Source organism: Schistocerca americana, chromosome 2, assembly GCF_021461395.2.
Source record: "Schistocerca americana isolate TAMUIC-IGC-003095 chromosome 2, iqSchAmer2.1, whole genome shotgun sequence".
In the NCBI taxonomy this organism is placed as follows: Eukaryota; Metazoa; Arthropoda; class Insecta; order Orthoptera; family Acrididae; genus Schistocerca; species Schistocerca americana.
Window position 1 is genome coordinate 699,321,825 of NC_060120.1, and position 24,180 is coordinate 699,346,004.

At 35.9% G+C, this 24,180-nt stretch overlaps 1 protein-coding gene across 3 annotated transcripts in view; it reads left to right on the forward strand.

The window, feature by feature from the left end:
- LOC124593678 (obscurin) overlaps window positions 1-24,180 on the forward strand; it is a 688,571-nt gene that overhangs the window by 562,257 nt on the left and 102,134 nt on the right. For all 3 annotated transcript variants that reach the window (XM_047131972.1, XM_047131974.1, XM_047131973.1), the window contains 4 exons: window positions 7,222-7,407; window positions 7,563-7,800; window positions 10,015-10,297; window positions 10,383-10,539. In XM_047131972.1, coding sequence (XP_046987928.1) covers window positions 7,222-7,407; window positions 7,563-7,800; window positions 10,015-10,297; window positions 10,383-10,539 — 864 coding nt within the window. The remainder of the gene's footprint in view (window positions 1-7,221; window positions 7,408-7,562; window positions 7,801-10,014; window positions 10,298-10,382; window positions 10,540-24,180) is intronic.

Below are 24,180 nucleotides of genomic sequence, written 5' to 3' on the forward strand. Positions count from 1 at the left end.
TGCTGTACTTGTTGTATTTACCTCCAATTTTATGTAGATGTGACTAACATTCATATCAATTTGCTTCTCATACATTTTTAGATATTTAACTTTCTATATGGAATTAGGACAGAGCATCTACTTATCCAATGCCAAAATAAGAACAACTGGACAATAGCTAGGGATTACACACATGAAGAGACTGGTTTTCTTCTCTCAAGATTTTAAAACTCTTTAAGAAGTTTCTTCATCTAAGAATTGAATAAAAACAATGTAAAAATGAATAAACTATGTACTGGTACTGGAGTATGGGGAAGGTTACCCTGAAGACTGGCTTGCTTCACCACTTGTTTCTGTTTCAGCAGTTGGTAAGTAGATGCTCCTGTATAGATTTCAACTGACTTTACTTTCAGGATTGAAAATATCATATATAAATAGAAAGGAAGATTGGGACTTAACATTGGACAATTGGGGTTTAACATCCCGTTGACGGTGACACCATTAGAGACCCATCACAAACCCGCATTAGGGAAGGATTAGGAAGGAAATCAGCAAAAGCCTTTCATAACAACCATTCCACTATTTGTTTGACCAGTTTAGGCAAATCATGCAAAACGTAAATCTGGATGGTTCGATAGGGATTTGATCTGCTGTTCTCCTGAGTTTAAGTTCTTTGGCTTATCATGGTACTGCCTTACTATATCTGAGTGGTTGCTATCAGTCAACAGAGAGCTAAGATAATTGCAAAATACTGTTACTACTAGCAGTAAAAACATTCCCAACAAAACATGAAACAGTACTTGATTAATTCCTCCCAAATAAAGAAATTGACAATAATGCTAAAAATGCTGTGTCTTCTGTCACAGTAGTGAGGAATGAACAGGAACTTTGAGAAGTTATGAAGGCTACACAAGGAGTCTGCTACAAAGTCACACTTATTTATGCCAGTTTTTCATGTTACTCTTCAACGTGAAGATACAGGTTTGATTCAATGCCTATTTAATGAATGTTAAGAGCCATAATAATTGCCCCATTTAAACACTTTTGGTCTGGACACAATATTGGCAAAGGCACTTTCTCATTCCCTTGGTGTGATGTATTGTCTTTAACTTTCATTCACAGAATATAAAGGATCTAGAACTTAATATTGACACTAATCCAACATATTGTTGGTATACTGGATGTGCACTAGACCACTCTGGCAGAGTGGAAGTGTCAGCCAAGGACTTATTACATCCAAAGACATGCCAGAATATTATAGTTCACCAGCTAACTCCACGTTCCATAGATTACTTGCACAATTTTAGTCAAAATGATGTGGAAAATGCCTTTGTAGACTACAAATGGAGCATATAAATCTAATATTGTACACAGATGTGATTCCAGAATAGCTGTTATACATTAAGTAAATTGTACTCATTGGTCAAGGAAAAGTAATTAGGATTATTCACATGAAAAAATTAACAAAATATAATGTGACACCAAGTGTAAAAAATCATGTTTTAACCATATAAATAAAAATGATAATTGTGGTTCTTCATTTTATCTCGGTTTATTGGTTGATTGAACAGTTTGCAGGTGTACTGTTGGTTCTATGTCTTCAACTAGCAGTACACCCATGAACTGTTCATTCAGCATTATAATTGTTAACGGGAAGCTATTGATGGAGAACATACCATTTTTTACTGAAATAACCAAGCCTACTGTAAGACAATGAAAATGTAAGTACTACATAATTTTTCTGCCTAAAGCTAGTTAAACAGAAATCACCAAAAAAATCCAGATTTATTTGATGGAGTGGATAGGGGAGAGGAAGGTCAGGATAAAAGGTCATATAAAAGGTATAGAATTGACTGAAATGCGTGATACTTAGTTTAATCAACACTGTTAGTGTATTATCCAGTATTTAACAGAAATAAAACTTAGTGTGTTTTACTTTGTGTAGCCTTCTTTATCTTATACTTTGATGTATTCAGAACTTGTTTTTCATTGTACATTCGTGGAGAATTTTTGAGCAGCCATTCACCTGGATGGTGTCATATGTGGATACAACTATCGATTTGGTGTAACACGAAACATGATTCGCTTGACTAAGTGACACGTTTTCATTCATTCGTGGTCCAATATCAATCACCCCATGCCCACTGCAGATATAATTGATAATGTCATTGGGTCAACATGGGGGTTGTCTGTTGCAGAGCCTCATGTTCAACATTGCATTCCCAAACCCATTTACCTGCATCAGCATTGTACTCTGCCATCAAATTTGACCCAAATTCCTGCGTAACCTGCTTTTCAGAGCAAGCAAGCCTCTGATATCCACATTCTGTGATGAGGTGTGAATGTTCAACACCCCATCGCCTACTTGTGTTTCATTGTCCTTTAACCACTTTCCATAGATGCTCATGAGAGTAGCACGCAAGCACCTTGCCAGCTTCACCATTTATGAAATGGTTTTTCACAGACTCCAGGGCACAGCAGTCTGGCCTTTGTCAAACTCCATTATGTCAGTGAATTTCCCCATTTGTGAACCATATCATTGCTAGAATGATTTCCCACTTGCCTCAGTTCCACTTATACTTTTCTTACTGCATCACCTGCCAGCGATCCCAACAGTCTCACAATGGGCAGTAGTCCTAATGTTTTGGCTCATCAGTGTATTTCACACATTGATATGTAAGGAAGCTAAGGGTGAATGTTCTTGCTTCTAGACACTCATTAAACGCATTTCACACATTCTAATGGTAGAAGGAAGCTCTAATAGGATATTATCATTCCAATTTTCAAAACTTCAGATTTATCTTAGGTGAAATATTTAAAGAGTACTGCTTTAACTTAATGTCAAACATACCAAGTTTCCTTTCTTATATTTATCTAATGGCAAACAGCTGTTTTAAAAGATTGTCTAGGGTACAGAACACCATTCAGAAAAATATTTTAACATTTTGATAAAAGTGCAGATTTTATACAGTATCCTACACTAATATCTATTTTTAATTGCAAACATTGTTCAAGAATTAAATCCACCATTCTACACAAAAGTGCGGAGCTTTGTCAGAATTACTGCATGGTGATAAATCTTCTTCACGGAATGTGCATGGAAACTCTTCATCTCTTCTGAAAATGTCATTTAGCACAACAGACAAGTGATGCTGTTATCTGATTATACTTGGACAATACTTATTTCTTTGCAATCATGACAACTTAACAGGATACAACCACTTTTCTCCTACTGTCTGATAAATACACTCTCTACACATCAACACATAAAATCAAACAGCACATGACTGTGTCCCTTGCAAAATGTAGATTATCACTATCCAGTTAGAGCACGAATGCAAGCATGAAGGAAGCATACTGATTTAGTTTCTACAACTGCATCATGAAATGTGATTGTTGAGAATACTTGTGCTTCACAACAACCAAAATTCCCTAATAAAAACACACACACACATTCACACAACCAAGCACACCTCACACATACATGGCTGCCACCACCGAAAACTCCAAACAGATTCTGATTTAACTGCTGGTGGTAGTGGCCATGTGTGTTTGTGTGTGTGTGTGTGTGAGGTGTGCTTACTTGTGTGAAAACGTGTGTGTTTTCTTTCCTCAAGGAGGCTGTGGCCGAGAGATATAATGTGTAACAGTCTATTCATTGTGCCTGTCTGTAACTCAATCTTTATGGTGAGTAGCAACCTATACTTTTGCTAATATTTGTTGATATTCCAACCTGGAGTTTCCACTGTTTGATTCATGCAGTACGGTTATTAATTCTTGTTCAGACCTGATCACGTGGGCAATAGATGCAATTCAGTATTGATATTTGGTGTCAGCTCTCTTAAGATATTAAACACTTGTAGTGATACATGATGTTAAGTTCTTCTTGTATGTCTCGTGTCATTTACATTTTTCTGCTAAAGTGTTGAAGTTCTCATATATTGTAGGGTGTCTCTAATCTTCATAATACATGCTCCTCCTGGATTTGTTAATCCATGACACAATTAGATTTCAGTTTGTTTAACATAGCATACATATTAGACCAGAAACAAAATGTATACTTTCATGCAGGTCTTAGTTAACATTAGCAGAAGATACTTAAGAGGCTACACCTGACTTTTTTGCGTTGACACTGATGCACCCTTGGGTCAATGTAGGGACAGTGCCACTAAAGATGATGATCTGTGATAACTGTATATTTATTACAGCATTTTATATCCTGATGTAGCAGTTACTCACTACATCATCCACAGTGCTTAGATCAACCAATCAACTAACTGTCAGGATTCAGAGATAGTTGGTGGGGAAAGTAATGTACATGCTCTTACTCACAAAGCAAATACTTGTCAACTTCACGGATGTTCTTGCCTACATGTTGCTAGTGTCAACACACAATCATGGAATCCTGTGGCCCCATAACTGAGCATGTGACATACCCTTAGCCTAAAGCACTGTTTAATCTACTTCAGATGGTATCACATCATTTGTGATTAAGCATTGATTTTCAAATGTTGCCTGATTTTGCATCCAGACTTAATCATGTTACCTCATCTAAATTCATATAGTGACTTATGAAATTCAGACATGGCAAAACTCCTGATTCAGTTAAATCTTTTGTTGGATGTATATTTATAGTTATGGAATAAAATTATAGAAAAATCTATCAGTGAGAGTTATCTAAGGAAAGGTGCTCTCCTACCTTACACTCATTCAGTCAGTTATATAAAAGATATGGTACTAAAGTGAGATGACACCTGCAGGTAAACCACAATTAGTTCATAGTTTTTTCCCATGAATCAAAAACCGACCCTAATTTCCTCATAAATAAAATTTTGTAAATATCCATTTCACATCATTTCCCTAGCTATTTAAGAAAATTGTGCTATAAAATCAGTTTCTGTTCTGTACTCAGGTTAATGTTCATGAGCCAAGAATTTTAAGTAGCACCACTCTTGCCCAAACTAAACTCCTGACTGATAAGTGCGGAATCTTTGAGACTTAAAAGCAATGGGGCAATGTTCTCAATATAAGACTACAAAGAATACCAGAACATCCTCCTTTTTGTAATACTGGATCATTTACAGTGTATTCCTTATGTGTACCAGTATGATATTTATAGCATCACCCTTGGAATCAGCATAAGTTACAAATTCATTCCTGAAATCAGCAGAAGTTTGTGGTTTAATGAACAAAGCTCTCTGCCTAACCCATCTTAGGGAGAGCATTCAACAAATGACACAGTCTTTCATTTGGGTCCAATACTCTGTGAAAAAATAATTATCTTATTGTTTGACTGAATGTTATTGTGATCAGAGCGACCAGTTACCGATTTATAAAGTCTTATGAATATAGATTTTGGGATATAGTCATATTTCAGTTCATTATAATTCTTCTTGATGATTTAGGGAACTGTCTTCCCATGCTAAATAATTTTATCTGGATTTAGTTTCCAGATTTTAGAGTAGCCAAAGACAGTAGAAAAATTACTCAAATTTGACAAAGACACATCACATCCTTGTTTAAGGCTGGAGCAATTTGCCCTCTCACTTGGTAGCATATCTAGATGATAGGAATATAGATTCTATTTTATTTTGCTTGAGAAAAATCGCGTTTGTATATTTTCATGAGCATTACAGGATTCATACATACCATAAATGTATTACTGAAAATTGCCTGCATATAACTTTAAACATTCTATTGGTGTGGTATGATCATTTAGGAAGCCAACAATCTACTCATCTAATGTGTTGATATCATCACTGCCTCTGAACTGAAAAATGATTTTCACAAGGTTTCTTTGAAAGACACTAGGTTCAGAATCACTTCAAAAATAAATTCCTATCATATTAAACAGATTATTGACATAAACATGGTATTTATGTCAATAATGACATCTTCATTACATGCCTCCAGATATTTGAACTGTTCCGCAGTATATATCTGATCATTTGGGAAACGCCAAAGATTCAGTCAATGACCTTGACCTACTTCTTTGGCCATGGATTCTTGTACAAACAACATTGTGGTCATTATTTGCTAATAACATACTGGCTTTGTGAACAGAGGATTGTAAGATTCAGTCTGTGACCTTGACCTAATTATTTCACCTTGAGTTTTCCGCCAACCCTCTTTTCACTAAAGATTTTACTGTTATTTTGATTTATGTTTCCCAGGTAAGTACATTTAGAAAATGTTCCATCCCAAGACAGTTTTGTACAATTTTTGGCATCTGCATCAGTCCACCTTGTGATTTTGTTTTTGTTTTTTTATTCGTTGTGCCCAACCCAGGAGCACATTTGAACTCTCTCTCTCTCTCTTTCCCTCTCTCTCTCTCTCTCTCTCTCTCTCTCTCTCTCTCTCTGTCCCTCTCACTACTTCTTGATCCATTAACCATGTATCCTCCATTTTTATGTCCACCCTTAGCTTGTTGATGGGGTTCCAACAAATTTGTGAAATTTATAACTTTTATGTTTTTGTAAGTCTGATTTTCTTATAATTAAATATCTTTGTGAGTCTCTTGGTATAGTCCTTCTATTTAAGCACCATAAAATTTTAATTGTTGCTTCATTATGGTATCTGTGATATTTTCTAAATAAACCATAAAATTGTAATTGTTGCTTCATTATTGTAACTGTGATATTTTCTACAACTTGGTAGATTTGCTTTTATTTCTTCTCCAATGAAATTCATTTTCCAGAATTATTCTTTCTTGTTTTGTTGATGTTTTTGATTTAATATCTACTATCAGCTGTCTAGTTTCAGATGTATTAATTAATTTCAATATATTCAAGTAATTTTGTCATGGTTTAGCCTTCTGAGATAGACATGATTTTATTATTACTGGTCCAAGTGAGTTAATATAGTCTTCGCAGTACTGCAATATTTTTGTCAGTTTTTTGGCTTAACTATTCTGGCTCACAAATGTCACTGAAATTTCTGAATTTATTCTCTGGAAAGACTTTTCTAACTCTGGTGATCAAATCTTGATTGTTGAATTCTGATCTACTTTATCCCACACACCACACCTTCCTTGTTAACCAAAAGATATATTCTTCTGTACCAAAGAAAGGACAACATTTATTTTACTTTTAAGCAATGACTTTGTTAGTAGTGCTTGAAAATTCTCATTGTGATGTAATTACAAGTTACAGATAGCATGAAATCAATTATAGTTCAAATATTGCAGTCATTCATTTTATTTTAAATAGAAAATTAATTAACGATTACTGTTCAAAATTACAGATTCCTTCGACAAGAGCATGATACCCAATATGGTATCAAAAATCATAACTCCAATTTATTTTGGTTTGTATATGGTTATCCTAAGCCCAAAATGACATACTACTTCAATGATGAAATAATAGAGATGGGGGGACGGTACGACAGCAGCTACACACGGAATGGACAAGCTACGCTTTTCATTAATCGGTAAGTGAAAGTGTATTTTTAATTATTCCTCTCAAATTTTGTTACATATTAAAGGTTATTATATCAGTTAATATTGTAATGAGATTAATTCCATTAAAAGTGATTGCACTTGAAATTTTTTAACATTAATTATTATTTTATTTCTTTGATTGAAGGATGTTAGATCGTGATGTAGGGATGTATGAAGCTGTAGCCACAAATGAACATGGTGAAGCAAGACAGCGAGTTCGGCTTGATATTGCAGAATATCCTACATTCATAAAACGTCCAGAGGAAACAATTGTTATGTTAAGGAAAAGTGGTCGATTGGAAGCAAGGGTCACTGGAGTACCATATCCTGAAATAAAGTGGTACAAAGATTGGCAACCTCTCACAGCTTCCACCAGAATTAAGGTAAAGTGATGTTAGAAAAGTGACAAGTCTCTGTGTTTGATACCAAGTTCTGCTCAGTTAAACTTACAGAGATGTATCATAGACCACATGAAAAATGTTCATTGCTGTGAATGAAAAATAACTGTGGTATGTAGTCATAATTTTTTGAAATTATGTCACAAATATATGATAAGAATGAAGATGGTGATACATCATTTAGGTACCAACATTAGCAAAATGTCTCAATAGTGAATAAGTGAATACAGATGAGTGGTAAGGGGCAAGGCAGTGATATTTTATTATTTGTTTATTTGTCTCATAATGTAAATTTACTGATCATATGATCAGGGTACAGGAGATGCATTAAATGTGTAACAAAGTTCATTAGTATAAAACTATAGCTGATGTTAGGCAGCAGTATTTTAATAAGTGTGACTTTTTTGTTACCTCAGCAACAGAAAATAATGATGAACTAGATCATGCTCGAACTCTTATTGAGTAGTAGCATCTTTAAAGCATGATGTTATGTAGCGTTTTTCTATGCACCTAGCTTTGAACATTCTTTCTTACATTTTAATTTGTTATAGATTTTCATTGATATTTATTTGGGGATGTGAGTATATAACTTAAATGATGAGAGCATAACCTTATCTTCATTTCTTGTTTTAAGTGGCTGTGCAAAGTGGTTATCCTTTAATAATTACATTTAGGACATGGGAACTGCATGAAAGAAAACCAGTCATTATTTTACAGAAATGTATATATACAGGATGTTTTAAAAAGTGGCAACTAATTTGAGTTTTGCTGTTAGCAACAATCTAAACAAGAAAAAAAGATCAATAAACATGGGCTCTAAAATGCATACTGAAGAGCTATGAGCACTTGTTCATTTTCATTACTGTGAAACACATCTATTCTACTGTAAGCTCTTTGCTTTCCATGTTTTGGGAGGAGGTAGTATGGACCAAAACAGGGGAAAATGTTCAGTAAACACGTGCTTTGTGTACCTTAAGAGCTATGAGCACTTGTTCAGCTTTTCTGTTTTGGAACATCATCTTTCTATTGAATCAATAATATGCTGTTAAACTTTTATATCACTCTGGTCATGGTGTCTTTCTGCAGCATTTTTGAAATTTGAACCATTTTATGGACACCTTGTGTTTCAGTCATATTCACATGTTTTTCATATAATACTCCAACTAAAGAATTTTGCATGATTTGTGATTGTGTATAAAGAATAAGATTCATTTCTGGTTTCAGCATTTATTTTTATGCGTTAAAAATGTAGTTACAGTTCGCGAAATTTGTTTCCCATGTATGGATACGTTTCCGGTGTATTAGCTACTGTTGCTTCCAGTGAAAGAATACATTAAATATAATAGTATTAAGCAAAAATATTAAATATAAAAGTTTTGGGTTAACAAGAAATTTTTGTTGTTTGTGTTGAGAGCTCTGATTGATCAGTAATGTTACATGGAGATGAGGAGCCTAACTTACAATATTATGCTGTAGAAAAAAATATATAGTGTTATGAAAATATTCTGTTCAATGGAGATATTAAAAAATCAACTTAGTTTTGACATCCAAGTACTGCATATCATTACATAACCAGATTTACATCCTGAATTATACAGTTTTCAGATGAATTCTGTCTCTGCACAGTCATCCTGCATATTGAGCATGTTTTGACATAGCATAAGAAAAGGAATTTTAGATGTTAGTACTCATCCTAGGTTTGCTGTTGTTCTTTCCTGTGCCATTTTGAAATAATTAAAGAATTATTGACAACCATCAACCAAACATTTTAGATAGAAATATTTTGTTATCAGCATACTTTGCATTTAATTCTAACTACCCAAGACAAATAACATGCATTCTGAAATGTTTCTTTTTGAGGATATGCTGCATATATGCAAAGGCTCATATTTTTTGTATTAAAAATAGGTAATTCCAAAAATGCAGGTGTTGTATATGATTAAAAATTAGTTTTTATTTGCTACTCGATGGTTGTTGCAAAAAAGTTAAAACTGAAGGCTAGAAATAAAAATGCAGTTCACATGGAATGCATTTCAAGTGTTTACAACTGAATATGTTCTGTTAGGAACTCACACTAAATAGCTTAAATTTATGGTTGTATTTTTTGCTCTGTAATATAGCATGTTAAACATATATAGAAAATTTGTTTATTGACATCAATCTCATGTACCTTATAATTTATGTTGTTGATTCTAACAGATACAGTTCCGCGAGCCAGATACATGCATACTTGTTATTAATGATGCCATCAACAAAGATGAGGGGCTGTATTCAATCAGTGCTCGTAATGTAGCAGGAAGTGTGTCAAGCTCTGCCATGATACGCATAGAGGAAAGTGAACAAGAATATGGTTACCTCACATATAGCAAAGGTAGGAACATCAAGCCAAAGGCAAAACCATTTGAGGATCTGTATGACATTGGGAATGAGCTTGGAAGAGGCACTCAAGGTGTTACATATCATGCAGTTGAGCGATTGACAGGTAATAACCAGTTACTTAATTCAGCACTCTAATAACAGCTCTTACTTTTGGTGGTTCTAATGCATCTTTTGAATATACTTCTCAGGTCGAAATTACGCTGCCAAAATAATGCACGGAAAGTCTGACCTTCGTCCATTTATGAACAATGAGCTTGATATACTGAATGTGTTAAATCATCCAAAGATAATTCGGTTGCACGATGCTTATGAAACAAGGAATTCCTTGACTCTGGTGACAGAGTTGTATCCTTTCATTAAGACAAGCTGTTTCTGCTATTGTAGTTCATCTTGTTATTTATCAAGAAAAATCGGTTTATAAAGTTGCCTTGCAGCCAAGTATGTTTTTAGTTAACATAATTCAACCACCTCACATACTCATAGATATATTTAACACTTATAATGATTACTGTTTTACTGAATGTTTTTTTAGATGGTTGATGACAAAGGTTTACAAAGTGAACTGATATTCTGTTAGTTTAGTGCACTTGCTATGTAAATATTTAACAAAATTAACATATGCAAGTGTTCATTTTCTCTGTCACACAAGGAAAATATAATAGAAAAATCTGCAGTAGGAACTATACTCATACTTCAACTATAATGCTACTCAGGTACTTTCACATTATAGTTGTACATATTTTCATGAAAGGATGTAAAGTACCTTAATTAAGAGTGTACCTAACAATATGTAATGAATATCTACAGTATATTTTGTAATTCAGAATCATGAAATTTGGCCGGTCGCTGTGGTTGAGCGGTTCTAGGCACTTCAGTCTGGAACCGTGTGACTGCTATGGTCGCAGGTTCGAATCCTGCCTCGGGCATGGATGTGTGTGCTGTCCTTAGGTTAGTTAGGTTTAAGTAATTCTAAGTTCTAGGGGACTGATGACCTCAGATGTTAAGTGCCATAGTACTCAGAGCCATTTGAACCATGAAATTTGAATTAAGCCAATGGAAACTATGCTGTAGACAGCAATTGTTAGCACAGTAATTTTCTGGCAGTATCTGATTAGAACAATAAGATTTAGTATACAGATTTGCAAGTTAAAAACTGTTACATGAACACTTGTACAATTCAGTACTCACAATAAAGGCATATAGCATCCATAGCAATGCAAAAGATATTTACACAAGCAAAGTATAGATTCTAAATTCCATCACGCTCATTAAATTATGCATGTAAAAACAAACATACACAAAAAAAAACCAACTAAATTTTCAGTCCAATAACTTGTAGCATCAGACGATGGAGACACTTCGCCTGAGGTTTGTCTTCATGTCTGTCAGCATTTGATCTGAACGTACATGCTCCGAAGTAACTTAGGCTGACTCTATTTTTTCTCTTACAAAATGATGTCTATGTCTATGTGGTTGGCTTGACTCTTGTAACCACTAGTCTTAGACAATTCAACTGCTGCTTCATAGTCACATAATAGTCTGATAGAATCTTTCTTAGGGTTTGGAGATATTTCACTTCCCAACCTTTGAAACCATGGAGCCTCATGAGGACAGGACCATAAATTCTGCCTCAGTTGTGGATAAGGGTACTGTCGGTGTTTCTTACTCTGCCAGGATATCACTGCTACTTGAAATTTAAACAGAATTCTTGAACATATTCTCAATTTGAATATAGTAAATTTCCTTGAGTAAGAAAATCTTCTGTCCTCAAATCTACATGGTTTTAGAAAGCACTGCTCGTGCAACACTCGATTTTCCCTTTTCTCACATAATATCCTGCAAACTATGGCTGAAGGACAACAAGCAGATTCCATATTCATAGTTTTCCTAAAAGACCCCATTAAAGGCTGTTAGAAAAGGTAAGAGCATTCAGAATAAGTTTGCCAATACTTGAGTGGCTCAAGGACTTACAAAGTAATAGAACCCAGTATGTTATCCTGGATGGCAAGTGTTCATCAGAGACACGAGTATCATCCGGAATGCCTCGGGGAAGTGTTATAGGCTGACTCTTATTCCCTATATACATAAATGATCTAATGGACAGGGTAGGCAGCAACTTGCAATTGTTTGCTGATGGTGCTGTGGTTTACTGGAAAGTGTCATCATTGAGTGATAAATGTATATACTTTACTGTAGTAGTCATCAGTAGAGCTCAGATTTATATACACTATAAAATTTGCATAAAATATGCTATAAAATTTCTGGTTGGGGTGATGAATGACAGCTAGTTCTAAATGTAGAAAAATGTAAGTTATGCAGGTCAGTAGGGAAAACAAACCCATAATGTTTGAATAAAGCATTAGTAATGTGCTAATTGACACAGTGACATCAATTACATTTCTAGATGTAACGATGCAAAGCAATATGAAATAGAACAAGCATATAAGGATTGTAGTGGGGAAGGTGAATGGTCGACTTTGCTTACTGGATGAATTTTAGGAAAGTATGTTTCATCTGTAAAGGGGAGTGCATATACTTGTAGAACAGTAGTGCAAACCATTTTTGATTACATGAAATGTATACACAATTGCAAATATGGGCAACCATCAACTGTATAATGGAGTGAATATTTGTACGGGGGCCACTAGAACCCAGATTTCCCACTTATTGCCCAGTCGCCTTAGCATTAGGCTATCTGAGCATGACTCATGGCCAGTCCCATACTTCCATATGTCGTCCTGTACTCATACATCCATTCTGTATATTCCAATACAGGCGAGACATTTTACTTGAAAGTCACTTGTACAGTGTCAATGTGTAAATATGATATTGCAGTGCCCTTGTGATTCCCAATTACAATACAATGTTCCTCTGGAAATGCATGAAATGTATTCACAGTTGTAAATATGGACAACCATTAGCTTTACAATGGACTGATGATGATCAAAATTTGTGCCAGACCAGGACTCAAACCCAGATCTTCCACTTATCACAAGTGGTCACCTTACCATCAGGCTATCTGAGCACTACCCGTGGCCAAACCCAAAGATCCTTATGTCGTTAGTCATGTGGTTACAACCTGTCTTTCCCCATAGTATCAAATCATCAGCAAAAACCAGGACATTTGGTTTGCAATCTATGTTCTTGATAGATTTTTTGATCTTGTCCATTATATCACAAACAGGAGTGGTGAAAGGGCACTTTCTTGTTTGTTGGACACCCCTCTTGGTTTCAAACCATTCTGATCATGTATTGCCTATTTGGACACAGCTGTAATACTTTTGGTATAGCATCTTGACTTTATCATTTAAGTACCTTGGCACCTTTAGGTCTTCCAAACATTCCAATATCTTGTTTCGAGGAACTCTGTCATGTGCTTTTTCAATGTCCACAAATACAATCACAGGATTTATTCCATATTCCAAATACTTTTCTGTCCGTATTCTTACTGCAAGAATAAGAACCATAGTATGTCAGCCTTTCCTGAATTCATGTTGTTCTTCCTCAAGCAAAGGTTCTACTGTCATTCTAAGTCCCATTTCTGTGAGCTTTCCTAACAGCTTCAGTGTGTGTGACAGCAGAATGATGACTCTTATAATTCCCAAATTTTCATCAATTGCCCTTTTTGAACAGAGTGGTGAAGGCTCCTTCACAGAGGATAATGTGGAACCCATACCCAGGGTTACGGGTGAAGACCTTAACAGCACCTTCAGCAGAGTAGACCTTCAAAATGGCAAATGTGGCAACCAGTCCTCCCTGGGGATAATTAGAAGATAAAGCCACTGCCTTGTGGAGAAGAGAGATCTTCAAAAGTTAATGGAGTAAATCCTGAAAGAAAATCCACACATATGTTAGGCCTAGCAAGTCAGCAGCTGAGCAGATATATACTGCTTTCAAGCCTAAACCAAGCGTCATGTCCTTGGTACCTTTTAGACATCTAAAGATCCTGTTGACTGCTTGCCAGAGGTGGATGCCCAGATAATTACAAAAACATCTGACAATACCTATCAGATTAGCTAAGTCCAGCTTTTTTCTAAAACATACATTAAACTTTATGTTGCTTCATAACATGGTATATTCTTCATACCTCCTTCGCTCTTATTCTGTTTTTGGACTCATATCATAAGTACACACTTGGTTATTGTCCAGGGGCAAAGATATCAGGCTACATTCTTTCATATTAAACTGTAGAAAATTTGTTTCACATGGTATGTCTGGTCCACCCACAAATAACCTTCTTTGAAATTCCTAGTAATTTGGATACTTAAACAGTTTGTAGATTCACCAAGATCTTTCGGACAGAATTTTTCTCTTGATGTGTTTGTGAAAATATCTCTCTCTCATAAAATTTTACTGACAATTAATGTATCGTCCAGATAAACAGCGACCATTAAAATGTCTGTACCTGTATTTGTGTCAGCTGGTGACCATTTGAAATTTAGATTCAACAGTGTAGTGTCTAATTTCAAGTTCCAGCAGCAACCACCTTGCTTCAGTCCATATACTGCCTGTTTCCATCTTTTAATGCCTGTTTTAATCTTTCCCACTGGGTCTACTTCTGGAACTTTCACACCAATCGCTTCATGTAAGTGACTTTGTAATAAAGCTGTGACAACATTTAGATGAACAGTGTCAAGATCACATTTTGCAGACATGGCAAGTAAATATGTTAATAAATAATCAGAATTCAGGCCTTGATTCTGCACACAACCTTTCATTACTAGCTATGCTTTATAGTGTACAGTGTGGCATTTCAAATCTTTCTTCATTTTAAACTCCCATTTCACATTTATTGCCTTCGCATCTGAAGGTAAAGCAGCAGACTCCCATGCGTGGTTGTATGTTTCTCTGTGAGAGTGTAACTCTTCTTGTATTGCTTTCAACCAGTTTTCAGCACTATCATATATCATTGCCTATTCCAGTGACAAAGACTCAGAGTCACTTGACTATAAGATGTCGAAGATCTGGCTTCTTGTTTGTCAAAGCTGCTTCTGGAGTCTTGCTTTTAAGTGCTGTAGTCAGAGAGCTTTTGATGAAGTAGATTGCTTCTCCCCAGGATTTATTTGCTTTGAAGAGTAGGCATCTACTATTGTACAGTTAAAACACTCAGCTATTCCATTTTGTTCTTGTGTATAAGGCACTGTAGTGTGTTGTCAGATCCCTTCTTGTCTGAAAAAATTATTAGAATATGTTCACGTATTATGTGTCATTATCTGTTCTTAGAGTGTAGACCCTTTTTCCAATTCTTTCACCTAGATTTTTAAATTCTTGAATCAGCTGTGGTACTTGATTTTTTATTTTTGAGAGTATACACAAATTAAAGAAGCCTTTGGAGAAAAGAGAAGCAGGTGTATCAGTATCAAGAGCTCAAATGAAAACCAGCCCTAAGCAAAGAAGAAAAAGTTGAAAAGTGAAGTATATGGAGGGTCCATACAAGGGAGATGAACCTGAAAGTAATATTATGGAGAGGGATGAGGACATAAATGAAGATGAAATCGGAGATATGATACTGCGAGAAGAATTTGACACAACACTGAAGTCCAAGCAAGGATCCAGGAGTAGATGACATTCTGTCAGAACCATTGACAGCCTTGAGAGAGCCAGCTATGATAAAACTCTTCCATCTGATGTGCAAGATGTAGGAGACAGGCAAAATACCATAAGACTTCAAAAAGAATGTAATAATTCCAGTTCCAAAGAAAGTAGGTGCTAACAGGTGTGAATATAATCGAACTGTCAGTTTAATAAGTCGTGGTTGCAAAACACTGACACCAATTGTGTATAGAAGAATGGAAAAACTGGTAGAAACTGACCTCGGGAAAGGTCAGTTTGGGTTCTAGAGAGTTGTAGGAACATGAGAGGCAATATTGAGTTATAAGAGTGAAGGGGCATGAAAGGGAAGCAGTGATTGAGAAGGCAGTGAGACAGGGCTGTAGCTCATCACCAATGTTATTCAATCTGTACTTTGAGCAAGCAGTAAAGGGAAAAAAAAGAAAAATTTGGAGTAGATGTTAAAGTTCAGAGAGAAGAAATAAAAACTTCAAGGTTTGTCAGTAATGCAATTTTGTCAAAGACAAGGAAGGACTTGGAAGAGCAGTTGAACAGAATTGGCTGTGTCTTGACAGAAGGATATAACATGAACATCAACAAAAGCAAAACAAAGTTAATGTAATGTAGTCAGATTAAATCAGATGATCTCTAAGAGGGAATTATATTAAGAAATGAGACTCTTACAGTAGTAGATGAGTTTCGTTATTTGGGCAACAGAATAACTGATGATGCCCAATGTAGAGAGGATATAAAATGTAGTCAGTCAATGGCAAGAAACTTGTTTAAGAAATAAAATTTGTTAACATCAAATATAGATTTAAGTGTTATGAAGTCTTTTATGAAATTATTTGTATGGAGTGGGGCCATTTGTGGAAATGAATAATGGATGACAGACGGGACAAGAAGAGAATAGTAGCTTTTGAAATGTTGTGCTACAGAAGAAAGCTGAAGATTATATGGGCAGACCTTTTAATTCATGAGGAGGTACTGAACAGAACTGGGAAGAAAAGAAATTCATGGCACAACCTGACTAGATGAAGGGGTCAGTTAATGGGATCATTTTGAGACATCAAGGGATTATCAGTTTAGTATTGGAGGAAAGTGTGTGTGTGTGGGGGGGGGGGGGGGGGGGGGGTAAAAATTGTAGAGAGAGACCAAGAGATGAATACAGTAAGCAAGTCCAGAAGAATGTAAGTTGCAGCAGCTATTCACAGGTGAAGATTCTTGCACAGGATAGAGTAGCATAGAGAGCTGCATCAAACCAGTGTTTGGATTGAAGATACCAACAACAACATATAAATACTTTAATGGAGTAGTCATCAGTAGAGCTCATTTATATACACTATAAAATATGCATAAAATATGCTATAAAATAATGTGATAAATATGCTCTAAAAACTTTCAGATATGCATAAAAATGAAAAGTATTTTTAACATTCTCACATTTATTAATTTTGTTGGAGTAATCTAAATGTAAATTTATTTTTAATTAAGTCATCAACAAAATTAGATTCATTACTCTCTCTCTCTCTCTCTCCCCCCCCCCCCCTTTCTCTGTTTCATCATTCATTGTTTTTATTGCAGTAAACAGTTAAATATTTTTCATAGCTTTCTGGAAGAAACAATTTCCTTTTGTCACTTAAATTTTTTCTTTCTTTCTTTTTTCTTTAAGAAAAGAGAGAGAGAGAGAGAGAGAGATCTACATCACACAAAGTCACAGGACAGTACCGAAAAGAGGCTGTGTGACTTACAGAGTAACCATTAAGTTGTTTTTCAGTTTGTCCTTGTAGCACCTTATTCATACCCAGAAGAAACATTATATCTGTATTCCTTGCTTCTATTTTCTCAATAAGTCTTATTAAATGCTAACTTTCTCTGGAGATGCTTCTCGTTCCTTTTTCACATCTTCTATATGATTACTGTAATATAGAACTGCTTCAGTGTTCGCTACCTCATGAAGATTAGCTCGGAGGGGGGGGGGGGGGGGGGGGGGGGGGGTTTGCGAGTATTTTGCGTCATATCAGTAAGTAATTTCACTCTTGATGTTGCCTTCACAAACACTTTTTTCGCAGAGGAAATTAAGGCTCCAACTTATGGAAAATTCACTCAAATTTCCTCCAATCAGTGAAGAGCATGTTCTAAATAATTCATTTGAACAGCATTAGGATAAAATACCTGCAAAGCTTTAGCACCCTTAATAATCTATGTTGTTGCACCTGTAAACTACCACCAAGAGTTTTTCCTCATTTTGTTTAGCAGGCCACAAAACACATAATGGATCGAGAACAATCCTAACAATCGTTGAATGGTTTGTTTCTTCTAGTACCCTGGAGACAAAGATGGGGTGTTTGCTGATCGGATTCCATCAGTTTTCCTACGATGACATTGTCAATAAATCTCCCACACAGGTCAGTTTTTTGATCCACCAATAACCACAAGTTTGAGTCGCCGATGTCTTCTCTTATTTCTTGCTTTACTTGAAAAGATTTATTTTATTGAAAATTAGTAAAAATCAGTGGTGTAATTGTTTTGAGGTCTCACTTTAGTGAGGAACAAGTTTAAAAAATTTATGGAAAACATGTTTCTTGATCTAAATCAAACCTCGTGGCTCTGCAGGCCATACATGATTTTGTGTTCCCATTTTAACATATTTTTGTATAATATGTTTTAAAGTTTTAATTAAATGACAAGTTTTATAAAATTCAAAATATTAGCGGTTAGTTGACACAAAACTAATTTAATTAGATAAATTTACCTCTTCATAAACTTTGCCAAGGTAGTTTTTCCCATTGTTGTTTCATCAGGACCTTTTCTTTTGGAATATTTTCCCAGGAACTTTTGAAATTCTATGTTATTTAGTACAATCAAAGGACATTGTCTGATACTGATGCTGTGCAGATATCTTACAAAAAATTATTGCTGCCATCGTTTCCATGTCTGCTCACAGAAAATGCTGCTGGTGGAGCTGTTTGGATCTTGGAGCCATTCTTGTTAACAACATTTCTGTGAGTAGCTGTTCATAAATGTTGTGTAATATGGAATTTTTTGTTGCAGGCCACCTGTAACAGTGGTATAAAAATAATGTGAGTTTATTTTAGTTAAATGAAAACAACAATAAGTAACTCAAAAATTGCATTGATTTTTAATATGTTCTAATAATACGGAAATAAAACTTACATGTTTTTCACACACATTGCACAGTACCTTTTGTATTATATTTCCATCTGTTGCTAGAGTAGGATTTCCATCAGTCCACTGCTGAAGCAAATAAGCTTTACTGCTCTTCTACTTCAGTATTGTAATATCCTCTCTCATTCTACTCAAACTAAACAGCAAGCTAGTTAAAAATTTTAAAGTTAACAGAAAATGGCACTTTTTAATTCTTGGAAATATTATCATTGTGGCAGACAGCTTCTGTTGTAACATAATACAAAACATATCTAGTTTTGTGATGCAATTGTTGCACCAAACTTCAAAGATTTGCTGCATGATTATTGAACACTATTTAGTTTATATTAAGCTGTTGAGGAGCATATTTTTCTATTATATCAGGAACTGCTCATTGTTTATGGCTATGTTTCCATTTTTATGCTTTTTTATGCATTGAGAAATGTGGTAGATAACACCCATTCTACAAAAACAGAGCAATTAAAGAGAAATTTGCTCGGGTCTTTCTCTTCTTCTTAAATTACGTTAAACAAATTCTGAATTTCAAGAATCATTGCTGAAAGAATAATGTATGTACATAAACATTCACAAATTAGCTAAATATGCACATATACATTTATGTCCAGTATGATGAAAGTTTCAAAAAATCCTACCTCTAATCATCAAGTAAAGTAGGAATGTATTCGGTTCCTCCACTTGACCTAGTTTGCATCAGTTCACACAAATCTGACTGAACTTGCTGAAGAATTTCTGTGACTGAGCTATATCTTGAAAAATGAAGTGTTGTTTGTTTGCTTCTGAGCAAAATGCACATGCAGTATTAACTGCTCCTACATATGAAATTCCACAAGCCAGCCCTTTGCAAAGTGTATGCTTATCTTCAGAATGCAGATGATTTAGTCTTTTATGCCACCAGTCTGTGCTATTTGAGTATAATATTGACTTTGCTTAAAAATTTCAATCATGTTGTTGGTTTATAGTCGGTATATTGCTTTTACTAATGACATACCAGCAACCACATTTTTGGTTGTCTCATAATTACAACAGCCTTGCCTGTGAAATAAAATCAAATGGCCATTATCTACTATTTTGCTAACACGTAGTGGATTTGTGCTTAGTTGAGGCATTGAACTTTAATTTTACCTTTCTTGTTACCCATGAGAATGACTGCAAATGAAGATCCTATTGCTTTCACAGATAGGTTGTCATTATTTACCATTATAACTTGGGAGCCTATCACTGTTTTAACATTATTTTCAACATGTGGATTTTTAGATACATGCATTGACACGCTTGAGTCTACATATCATTCTGTCCACGTATCATTACCTGTAGCAGTGTTTGAAAAGAACGTCTGATAGCTTGCTGTCTTTGCCAAAGCTTTTCCATTGTTTTTCCTCTTCCTGCAAGAGTTTTTAGCCAGATGCTCAAACTTGTTGAAGTTATAGCAGCTAGGACCACTTTTGAATGTAATTTCATTCTTCTTCTTGTCATTTTGCAGAGCAATGTCATTCCTCAATGGTTTATTACAGGCATTGTCATTTATTTCTTACAATAATTTATTTTTTATTGCATCTCCTGCGACTGGCAAGTTTGAATTTTCTTAACTCATACCATAGGTTTATATTCATCTGGCAGTTCTGCAAGGAAAATACACACAATCCATTCTTCTTTAACTTCAAAGCAAAAATTATCTTTGGTGTGTATTCTTCTACTAATTAACAGTTTTATAGTCTGGTTGCCAGTAATGTCTTTAGTAAACCTATTCATCAGAAGGGGCCACAAACTTCATAGCCTAGCTTTAGCTTGTCCCATGCTTCTTTATCTGTAGATGTATCTTGCAAAAGAACACCCACTGATGGATAGATGGATGGACAGATGGAGAGTATAATTTTGGTTTTCACTGTGCACACTTTAGTTACATCGGTTATTTAGCCACTGATGCAATCCCAGAATTGTTAATGTTCTAGATATGTTTGCATAATTAACTGCCACAGACTATACTTTTCTCATCTCATCAGTGTTTCAGTTGGAAACAGTGAATTGGTATTTAAAGAAACTATTATATTGGCTATTACATCATCCCAAATTGCTGTGTGCTGCTGCTAATTTCTATTAGGCAATGTTTTTGTATTTTTTAGAATGTTGCACTAAATTATATTTCATGGGCCTGGTAACCTGTTAGCAGACTTAATTTGCTGGTGGTAGCTCATTGGAATGGTATTAACAAGTTAAAAACTGTTACAAGGACTCTTGTATAGTCCAGTACATGGAATAAAGACATAAAGCTTTTGTAGCAATGCAAAGGTATTTACATTAGTGAGACATAGATTATAAATTCTCACACAGATAACATCAAAAGCAGAGCAATTAATTAATTTTCAAAAGCCTAATACTTTTAAAGTTATTGAAATCTGTTATTAATGTGTGTCAAGTTTCTTTTCATTTTTCTGTCCAATCAGTTTGATTACACACACAAACTTTTTCATAGTTCATTATCACTCTATTAACTGACACACCTGCATTATTTCACACTCTATCTGTAATGATTTTCTTAGGTTACTCACAAATTCATTACATCTTTGAAAAATAGCGGAACAGTATTTTAACTTGACTGTCGTCTTTTACATAAATAAACCAAATGTTGTGTCAAATTACACAACAGTATCTTGACATTTACTAATATCTGTTATGCCAAAGACATTGTCTCTTTACTTTTTTTGATTACTTTAGTTATAATTTTATGAATGCAGTTAATTAATATGTAGGCAGCAAATTAAATACAGGTTTGCTCAGAACACTTTATTTTTCCAACTCGGAAAAGAAAATTAAACTTAACTTACAGTCAAAGAGTAAAGACTTAAATCTTACATTCACTGCACGTGGATGGAGTAAACAAAGCATGCATCACTGGCAACTACATCTACGTCTACATCTATATGGTTACTCTGCAATTCACACTTAATGCCTGGCAGAGGGTTCATCGAACCATTTTCATACTACTTCTCTGCCATTCTACTCTCGAATGGCAGTTGGGAAAAAGAAACACCTTCCCTTTGAACACTGATTTCTCTTATTTTATTATGATGATCATTTCACCCTACGTAGGCGGGTGTCAACAAAATATTTTCGCATTCGGAAGAGAAAGTTGGTGATTGAAATTTTGTAAATAGATCTCGCCATAAAGAAAACTGCCTTTGTTTTAATGACTGCCACCCCACCTCACATATTACATCAGTGACACACTCACCCCTATTGTGCAATAACATGTTTCCACACAGTAAACACAACACCCCCCCCCCCTCCCCCTTAAAATGTGGAACATCTGGGACAAATGTGTTCTTAAATTTGACTTGTCTCCTCGCTCTCGTGTGGATGACTTCTTGCTGTGAGTATGAGGGAGGGAGCGGGTGTGGGCTGTTGTGTTGTGGTTCCTTGTCCTCTTGCCATGGGCTCTTCTGCCATATCATGCGTAGTGAGTTCCAAATTTTGGTCCTTCTCATCCTGTTGACTGTCATCGTACTCCAGTTCTGGTAAGACCCATGTTGGTTTTACCCTCTCTGTGAGCACTCTAATAGTTTTGTCATTCTGTGAGATGTCCATAGAATGGGTGTTGCGTTGTACTATTTGATTAATTCCAGTATATGGAGATTGTAGTGGCGCTTTGACTGAATCTGTGCGGAGCATGACGTGTACAGTCTGCCATCACCTTATGCACAGAAACTGGTCAATCACCATCAGCACCTTATGCACAGAAACTGGTCAGTCACCATGTCTACATACTGTAGGACTTCTCATTGTTTCCACATGCTGACGGATTTCACGTATCAGTGATGCGAGGTTTGTTGGCATCGGTGATGCGGCAGCAGTTAGGTAATCTGCCGGGATTCTCAGTAGTTCCCCATACACCAATTCTGCCACTGGGGCACCAATGTCTGTCTTGTAGGCAGTCCATAATCCAAGGAGAACCAATGGTAATGCTTATGTCCAGCTTCTCTAATGACACATGAGAGCTGCCTTCAATGTCCTGTGCCACCTCTCCACCGTGTCATTGCTGCTGTATGATGCCTTGTTGTATGGTGGTGCTGGAACCCACATAAATTAGCTAGCTTGTTGAACAGACTACACTTGAACTGGCATCCTTGATCTGTTGTGATATGAAGGGGGCACCCAAAGTGAGGTATCCATTGAGAGACAAATGCCTTTGCAACTGTTTCTGCTGCTATGTCAGTGATCGGAATGGCCTTCGCCCATCTCATGCATCTGTCTACCACTGTTAACAAGTATTTATAGCCATCCAAAACTGGGAGTGGACCCACTAAGTCAAGATGGATATGGGAAAATCTTGCTGGTGATCTGTGAAATTCCCAATTTCCGTGCAAACGTGTCATCCTACTTTGCAGTGCTGACATTGCAGGCATGTGCAAGCCCCTTCCCCGGCATTCTTTTTAATTGATGGCCAGACAAAACATGCTGTCGGTAACTTGATCATGGCATTTGCCACTAGATGTGCCAGGCCATGAACACTGTAAAATGCCACTGCCACTTTACGAAATTGTTGTGGAATGTATGGGCACAGCTTCTGCCATGATATATCACACCATAACTTAAGCTTTCTTCCTGGCGTGAGTATTGTCTGTAAGTGTAACCCTGTTGTGTCATCCGTCAATAGCTTCTGTAGATCCAGATCCACTTCCTGCTGTGTTGTGAGTTCTTCATAGTTTATTGTGCTGGTCACACCACAAACACAAGCAAAGTAATCTGCAACAAGATTCTCCACACCTCTGATGTGCCTTATATCCGTAGTGAACAAACTCTATGTGCCGGAACTGCCTTGGTGAGCACTTATCACTGATGTTGCTGAAAGCTGACACTATAGGTTTATCATCAGTGAAAATTGTTACTGGCCTGGTTTCAATATATGGGCAGAAATGTTTGACGCTTTCATATATTGCCAACAACTTTGTACCATACGCACTCCATTTTGTCTGTCGGAGTTGTAGCTTCTTTGAGAAGAAACTAAGAGGTTGCCAATGTCCATCGACTTTTTGTTCCAAAGCTGCGCCAATTGCAACCTGGCTGGCATCTACAACAATACTCAACGGTGCTGCAAGTATGGGGTGTGTGAGTAACACTGCCTCCTTTAAGCTTCTTTATAAGTCTTCTAAAGCTTTGGTCAATTCTGGTGTCCATTGCAGTTTTTGATTTCCTGTGGTATTATTGCCAGCCAGTGGATTTGTGAACGGGGCCTGTGTTTCAGTGGTAACT